Source organism: Chenopodium quinoa, unplaced genomic scaffold (genome assembly GCF_001683475.1).
Source record: "Chenopodium quinoa cultivar QQ74 unplaced genomic scaffold, ASM168347v1, whole genome shotgun sequence".
Lineage (NCBI taxonomy): Eukaryota > Viridiplantae > Streptophyta > Magnoliopsida > Caryophyllales > Amaranthaceae > Chenopodium > Chenopodium quinoa.
Genome location: NW_018745649.1, coordinates 145,168 through 153,983, shown reverse-complemented (window position 1 = coordinate 153,983; position 8,816 = coordinate 145,168). Strand labels below are relative to the sequence as shown.

General features: G+C 36.5%; 1 protein-coding gene across 2 annotated transcripts; it reads left to right on the top strand.

Annotated features, from left to right (window-relative positions):
• Positions 1–352: 352 nt before the first annotated feature.
• On the top strand, positions 353–8,350 carry LOC110716794 (probable cyclic nucleotide-gated ion channel 14). 2 transcript variants are annotated; one of them, XM_021895423.1, is made up of 7 exons: positions 353–748; positions 852–1,344; positions 4,252–4,464; positions 4,626–4,930; positions 5,043–5,154; positions 6,215–6,451; positions 6,540–8,350. In XM_021895423.1, the coding sequence occupies exons 1-7, from the start codon at positions 720–722 to the stop codon at positions 7,281–7,283; spliced, it is 2,133 nt and encodes a 710-aa protein (XP_021751115.1). In that variant the 5' UTR covers positions 353–719; the 3' UTR covers positions 7,284–8,350. The 2 variants fall into 2 exon arrangements, with proteins under 2 accessions (XP_021751115.1, XP_021751116.1); XM_021895424.1 differs by having other exon boundaries at positions 354–748; positions 896–1,344.
• Positions 8,351–8,816: the final 466 nt, after the last annotated feature.

The following is an 8,816-nucleotide window of genomic DNA, read 5'->3' as shown; positions in this document are numbered from 1 at the left end:
TTGAGAAAATGAAGCAAGTAATAAATACGGAGAGAGTATATGATTCATAACTTAGATAGATAAGGTTATGTTTTCAGTTGGGCGTTTGAGATTATATATGGGCTAACAGATAATTGTGGCCTGTGGGCTATAAGTTCACACAAATTTAACGTGAATTAGGTCCACCATCCACACAAAAGTAGCTGCATCATTTTAAGCACTTTATTTGATGTCCAGAAAATGATGCTACAACCTTGTGAGCTGTACTTTTGTCATTTCCCTTCGCATGTGTAATTTTTAAATCAAATTTTTATTAATTTGTGATCAATTTGTTTATTTGCTTGTACTTGGAACCGTACAAATCTTCTTGGAAAAATCTTGTGCTTTTGATTTGTTAAGAAGAAAGTCAACATACGCAAATTAAATTACACTTATCAGCAACCTTATACTCCTACAACTTATCCTCTCATAAAATAGAGAAGCAAAATACAAAACCACTTCAGTTTCATCTCCTCTTTTTCAAAATTTTGTTGCCTTGGTAATTCTTGGCAAATTCGATCTACCATATTATCCTATAACTTTCTCGTTTCTTATCATACGAAAATTGGATGATCGAAGCATACCATCAATTTAAAATTCACAAGTCGAGTACGAAATTGAAGACAGGGGAGAAGATCATCCAGCTCTCTCGTATCACATATGTTTCATACATTTGACTCAGTTCATCAAATTAATCTAGCATGGATTCCAAAAGGCACAAGCAAATAAGGTTTTTTTTTTTGCTTTTTTTTTTTTTTTTTTTATTATTTTCAAATTCTTATTAAAATCAATATACATTGTTCATATTTTAGTATATTTATTTATTTTTGCAGATTTTATGAAAACAATGGAAATGACTTACTAATGAAATCATCAGATACACCCTCTTCAACATACAAACAGACCACTCCTTTAACTACAAGCATTCGAAACCACGACGACGATGAGAACGAAACATGGTGGAAACGGACCTTGGATCCCTCAAGCGAGGTAGCCTTAATGTGGAACCGTATCTTCCTAGTAGCCTGCATCATCGCGCTATTCATTGATCCTTTGTTCTTTTACGTTCCTGGAGTTGACACAAATAATGAATCATTTTGTATGGCAAGGGATTTGGAATTAGGTGGTGTTGTGACCATTATTCGTACCATCACTGATGTGTTCTATCTGTTACATGTTCTTCTGAGGTTTCGTACGTCTTTTATATCGCCGAGTACACGAGTGTTTGGAAAGGGTGAGCTTGTGAAGGATGGCAAGGAGATTGCAAGAAGATATGTTACATCTGGTTTTTTCATTGATTTCATTGCTGCTTTGCCTCTTCCACAGGTTGGTCTGATCTAGCCTCTTTTTTGAGTATTTTTTTTTTAGTAGGGAATAAATTACGCCTTTTGAGTGTAAGTATCTACTGAATACTAGTTGGTGACTTATTGATTCTACATAGGATGAACGAAAATGAAAATGGAAATAAAAGCATGGAGTCTGAGAATCATTTATAACTTAAATGTTGGTCAATTGACAATATTAGTATAAAAGTTAGCACCTTAGTGACATATTGGTATATAACTTAGCACCGACAACAAATTGGTATACAAGTTAACAAACAGTGACATATTTGTAAAAGTTAACAAGATGTGACATTTAACCCTTTTTTCTTGCCAGAGTAAGTGCTTAATTATTATTTTAGTTTTAATTTTTGAAATTTTTTTCGTTGTTGTTGATACTCATTATTATTAATGACAAATAATTCTCTCCTTTACACCCATGCTCTTAAGATTATCGGAAATAATAACAAAAAAAATGATTGTAAGATCAAACAAAAAACTCAAAAAATGAAAGGAAAGATAAATGTTTTAGATTTAACGTCTCAAAAGTTAAAATTGGCATGTTAGTTTAATAATAGTTAAAAAGCTGGGAGAAAATTTATTTATATATAATACTGAATATTGCAAAAAAATAGAAAGCTCAAGGAAAAATTCATGAGAATAATCCCACCTTTGGGCCATTCTTTTTTAATAATCCCACATTTGAGAAATTATTTAATAATCCGACCTTTATCCTCCATTCTTTTTTATTGGTCTCAACCAGTCATATAACCTGTTATAATAAGTTGCATGACAAGTGGCGGCCTGTGATTGGTCCAAATAATAAAATTAAAAAAAAAAAGTTAAAAAAATCAATTAATTAATTTTTTTTTTAAATCTTAAATTGAAAAAAAAACCCACCTTTTTCTTCCTGCTCAGACCCCCTCTATCTTCACCCCTCCTATCCCTCCCCGTTCAGAAACCCGACCCCAGCCTTCCACCTCCACCTCCACCTCCACCGACTCCCGCCACCTCAAAACCCCTCCGAATCGAACCACCCTGACCCCATGGCAGCCCACTCCTCTTCCCGACCCCCAACTTCACCTTGAAATCCCACCCAACTCCCTTAGCTCGTCTCAAGAATCCAGCCACCCCTCCCCCCCAAAATTTTGACCTTGCTGACCAACCCCATCCCCCGATTCCGGTGTCGCTGACCTCCCCCATCCTCCGATTCAAGCCACGTCCCCTGCTCAAATAGCCATTTTTGGTGAAGTTTCAGAAGATAGTTTTCAAGGGTTTGGTTCTGATTTAATTAGAGGAGGGAGATGTGCAGGAAGAAGAATTTGTTAATGGGCTTCTTAATGTTGATGGTTATGGTGATGAATTTGAGTAAGTATTCAAATTCGTTGATGATGATTTAATGGATTTTGTGGGAGGGAAAGGGGGATTTCGTGGTGGGTTTATGGTGGTTATGTGGCGACGCAGGGGGTAGGGGAGGGCAGCGCCGGCGAGGGGAATTGGTTGTTCTGGGCGCAACGGGGGTGGGGACGGAGGGCAGGGAGGGGTGTGGGGGCACCGGGGTAGGGAGGCTGGCTGGTGGTGGTGGTTTTAAATAATGGTGGTGGTTTTAAATAATGGAGGATAATTTTCACCTTAATGGAGAACGTTGATAAGCTATGGAGGATAAATTTTTTTTTTGGCCAATTAAGTTACGACACGTGTAAATTAATCTTTTTAAATAAAAAATTACCTCTTCAACCGGTTACTGGTCACCCGGGACCATTAAAAAAGAATGGGGGTAAAGGTCGAATTATTAAATAATTTCTCAAAGGTGGGATTATTAAAAACGAATGACCCAAAGGTGGGATTATTCCCATCAATTTTCCAAAGCTCAATGTAATCTCAGATTATGTAATCAAAGGTTAATATTGTAATTTTTCTTGATTAATTTCTATGCTTAATCTTAATTATTTCTTTATATTCTCATATTTGCTCCCCTTTTTTTTTCTATATATTTTTTATTTTTTGGCTTTTTTTTTCACTTCTAATAGTGCTAATTTTTTATACCAAAATGGTTGATTGACCCTTAAATGTCAAACTATGCTAATTAATATGCCAGTTGGTTAAAGGGTGGGTGACCTAAAATGTGATCGACAATGCTAACTTATTGCAAATCTTACTTTGTGTCAATTTTTTTAAGTACTTTTTTTTTTTTTTTGGTTCCTTGTGTAAAACAGAGAAAAAGGCACACAACAATTATAATTGAGCGTGGAAGTTGTAAATGTGGGATAACAAATTAATAGTATCAGAAGGGTTTCTTAAACGATACGTTTCGAAACGTATTCGTTTACCAAACGTATCGGAAATAATGTACGTAGTAGTTCCTAAACATCATATCTAATTATTTATATTTGTTTCTTTTAAGCATTTGATTTACTTTTTTAAAACACACTAACCCTTTGGCTTGTAAAGGGATTCTTGTTGGTCATGTTGAGGATTGCTTGGGGTATGTGTAGGTTGGCTTTTAATAGAGATATTTTTGAAATGATCGACGACACGGAACAAAAAATGGGAAAAAGAAATTTATGTTTCCGTATTATTTACTATATATACTTAAAAATTAAATTTACTTGTAGAATTTAAAGGACACACGTTTTATGTTTTAAGAGTTGTCGTTTTAAAACACGTGCATCGTGCACCTAGATGCACAATATTATTTACATTTCAACGGAAGATAAGCCGCCTCAAACTCATAGATTAGAGGCTTCACTTTTTTTTTTTTTTTTTTTTATTGTTGTTATTATTATTATTTTAAGTTTCGCTTGTCTAGGGAGCTAATAGATTTTTTATAAAATTATATATATGTTAAATAAGAAAGTTTCTAGGTGCATATTGCTAAGTTACTAACACAAGGTCTAATTAAGTTTTGCAGATTGTGATATGGTTCATCATTCCAGCCATTAAGCACTCTAAGTCCAGAAGTACAGATAATGCACTTCAGCTAATTGTTTTCATTCAATATTTTCCGAGGGTATATAAGATTTTTACGTTGAGTTCTGATATCGTCAAAGCTACTGGAGTTGTCACGAAAACTGCTTGGGGTGGAGCTTCTTATAATCTGCTATTGTACATTTTAGCTAGTCATGTAAGAATATGTCCAATCTCCTTGAGTCCAATCATATCGATCTTAATGAATTCTTTGCATAACACCACATTCGCATGTTTTTCTTTGTTGGTTATGCTTTCTACTTCCGTTCATTTGTTTAATTGTGTTTATAAATGATTTAGCTTCTTTCAATCATGTAGGTTGTCGGGGCAGCTTGGTATCTAATGTCCATAGAAAGATACTCATCGTGCTGGAGATCGGCTTGTAGAGATGAAGAATCACCCATCAAATGCCAACTGAGATACTTGGATTGTAGTACTATAAATGATAATGATCGTATCGTTTGGAGAAATAACACCCAAGTATTTACTAAGTGTGATCCGCATAACAAAGATGTTATCTTCGACTTTGGGATATTTGAAGTTGCATTAGAAAAAGGCATTACCTCTGAAAGATTTAAGATCAAGTACTTGTATTGTTTATGGTTTGGAGTACAGCAGTTGAGGTAAAGTAACTCCAACCATGTTATGACGAGCAACATGGTTTTTAATTATTTTGTGCATTTCATATAATATGATTTTTATTTGCATAATAACATACAATTGAATACCTTTCAGCTCGTTTGGTCAGGAATTGGAGACAAGCACATTCATCCTGGAAACCGTGTTTTGCATAGTCATAGCCATATTGGGTCTGATTTTGTTTGCTCTCTTAATCGGTAACATGGAGGTAAGGAAGAACATCCCTGTAACAAAATGTATACATTGCTTGATATGCATGTCTTTTTACGATTATGGGAAAGGTTGGTGGCTAGTGTTTGAGAGAACGAAAATCAACTTATGGCTCTTGACCATGATAGAATGAAAATTATCCGTGGCTTGTCATTCTTTGAGTTTCTAAATACATACTCCGTACAAATTATATAAGATTCATAAATTAGTTATATGATTAAAAGCCTTCAGGACCGGAGTTTCCTTAACCTTCATTGCTTTTTACATATTGGAAAACATGTTATGCAGAGACCTTGAAATGAGTAACATGAGTTAAATTACTGATATATTGCACTACATAGGCTAAATCAGAACTTTTATTAAAAAATGATCCTTTCCCTCCAAATAAATATCTCTAGATTCGAGATCATACATAGGACATAGTTCACCATCATCAGCCATTTCCATTGAAAAAAAAAGTAGTGTGTTATTACCCAAAAACAGAGAAGTACAAGGCAACAGCCCAAATTACAAGATTAACTGTAATTTCATATGGTTAGGAAATCAAACAAACTCCCGAAAAATAATTTCTCAATATATAAATATAGTATAGGACAGTGGTTAATTTCAACATCTAAATATAAGTAACAGGACTGATTCTATGCTTGGAAGTGTCAATTATAACAAACAACTAAAAGCACTTTGGGGAATTTTGCTAGTGACATTGTAATCTTAACATGCATCTAGGGTGGCTGATTTTTATTATCCTAAGGGAAAATTTTGAGCTTTCCAAGGCCTAAAAGTTGGCTTTTAAGAGAATAAGTTATGGTATGATGTGCTAAAAAGTTTCTTTAAGAATCAACAAGGTGAAAAATTGAGAATCAATAGGCTTCAACTTACAATTTATGCAACAAATTTGAAGCGCACACAATATTCTAACAATAAAAATAATTGAATTCTAATATTGCCTTTTGTTCATAGAGATAATAGGTGAACTTTTCATTTGTGTGTGCGCTTGAGTGTATGTGGTTTGAGGTTATTCCTACTTATGCTTTGAAAATGGATAATAAAACTTGTAGACCTATTTGCAATCTCTCACTTCGAGGCTCGAGCAATGGAGGCTTAGGAAACGCGACACAGAAGAATGGATGAAACATCGGCAGCTACCTCCACATTTGCAACAAAGAGTGAGGCGATATGTTCAGTACAAATGGCTGGCAACACGAGGAGTCAATGAAGAAGCAATACTAAGCTCCTTGCCATTAGATCTACGTCGTGATATTCAAACACATTTGTGCTTAGATCTCATTCGACGAGTAAGTTCTATCTATATATAAGCACGGTTGATTAAATATTGTTACTGCAGTTTAAAGTATGGTCTTGATAAATAAAAATGATATGCAGGTTCCTTTCTTTGCACAAATGGATGGTCAATTACTAGACGCCATATGCGAGCGGCTCAAATCTTCACTAAACACTGCAGGCACTTACATTGTCCGCGAGGGAGACCCCGTTACAGAAATGTTGTTTATCATACGAGGAAAACTAGAGAGTTCGACAACAGATGGAGGGCGGTCAGGGTTTTTCAACTCGATCACATTAAGACCAGGTGATTTTTGTGGCGAAGAGCTTCTAGCATGGGCTCTTCTTCCGGATGCTACTCATTATCCATCCTCTACAAGAACAGTCAAGGCCATCGAAGAAGTTGAAGCCTTCTCATTAGAAGCCGAACACCTTAAATACGTGGCGAACCAATTTAGGCGTCTGCATAGTAAAAAGCTGCAGGACACTTTCCGTTACTACTCTCACCAGTGGAGGTCATGGGGTGCCTGTTTTATTCAAGCTGCTTGGAGACAGTACAAGAGAAAGATGGAGCAAATTAGTCCGAGCTTGAGCTCGAGCTCAAGCAATAGCCAGAACAAGTCATTGCTATCTGTTTCCTTTACTCAATCGACTTCATTTGATCACAATGATGAAGATCATAATGATCAAAGTAGTGCTGGGGAACTCGAAACTTCATCTCTTAATATACAACGATTGGCGAGAAGATTTGTGAGGAATGCTCGAAAAAGTGGACAAAGGGACATGGATATTGAGTTGCCGAAGATAAAGAAGCCTCAAGACCCTAACTTTTTTGCAGATCATTGAGCACAATACTCCCTTTCTCTTACTACTTTTCGCTTTTCTTTCTTTTTTTTTCTACCGAAGAAGATCCAGTACTAGTGCCTTAAAGTGAAAAAAATGTGTAGATGAAGTGTATTCTTTGATGATTTACTTTTAGGGGGCGTTTGGTTCGCACGGGGTAATCGAAATGAAATGAACAAAGGGAAAGAATCGGAATGGAATGAAAAACCCCAAATTTTGCTATGTTGTTTGTTTTGAATAACAAAGGGAAACAAGCCACCATACCACCATTCCACCAACCAGCCAATAACACCACCACCTCCACCAGTCAGCCACCTTTTTCCCCTTCCCCTTCGCAGCCGGTGCACGGCACAACTTCACCACCACCTCCACCAGTTAGCCGCCTGAAACTCGCATCCCCCATCCCGGCGTGAAATCAGTAACCCATCTCCAACCCCTTTGGCTGAAACCCGTAACCCATCCCATCCCTCGCCTGAAACGGCACCGACATCCAGTTCGCACCACGCCCTCTCCTTTCAATTACACTTGCTGATTCCGACGTTATTCAGCGAAAGCTCTTTGTTCGAGGTCTTGGCCCGACTACAACCACGGGTGGGAGGATGGGCGGCGAAGGGCAGCGAGGGTCGGGGGAAGGTCGACGACCATCCGGCGAGGTGAAGTGAGTTCCGGCGAGGTGCAGCAAGCTCCGACGAGAAGCATCCAGTTGATAGAGTATGGTGGTTGGGGAATGGGAATGCAAAAGGTAGGGGGTGGGGAATGGGTTTAGGAGATTTTTGGGTAAACCCAAAAATAAAATGGGGGAATGGGAATGACAAATAAGTGAAAACAAACACTAACTAAGGGAATCATTCCCATTCCCTTTCCCCATTCCGGCGAACCAAACGGCCCCTTAATACTTTTATTAGGCAATACCTAACCAATGAAGTCTTGGTCTTTTGGCAAAGACTGAGGGTTTGTGTACGTTTAATCATAGTTAGGTTCAAATTCTCATTCCCCATTTGTACTTTGTAATTAGTAAGTGTGATACTCTCTCTGTCAAATTCTCGTAGTAAATTGTCATTAAACCAAAATATTGTGACTAGATAGAAATAATAAAATTTTACCTTTCTTATATTCTTTATTCACTTTTAAATTGTCACTTTTCTTATCTTTATGTGTTCAAATTCTATTAGTAAATGTTCATTTTTTGTAACATGTTTATATTTTTTCTACTAAATGTTCATATTTTATGTGTGGTCCACCTATCCTAGTGCTCAGGGTGCACCATATAAATATTGATACTAGAGGGATTGAAATTGATTTTAGACTAGGTTTGATTTGATTCGATTCAAAATTTATTTGGGCTCGGTAGAGGTATGTGGAAATTTTATTCGATCAATCTCTAGAATAATTGACCTAAATTAGACAGGTTATACTTTTTCAATTATCAAAGATCTTTAAGGATACATGATTAGATGTCTACAATATTCATCAAGTAATCTTAGATGATTTAGCTAGGTCTACGTGAATAGATAATGTAGAACGTGATAAGAGAGA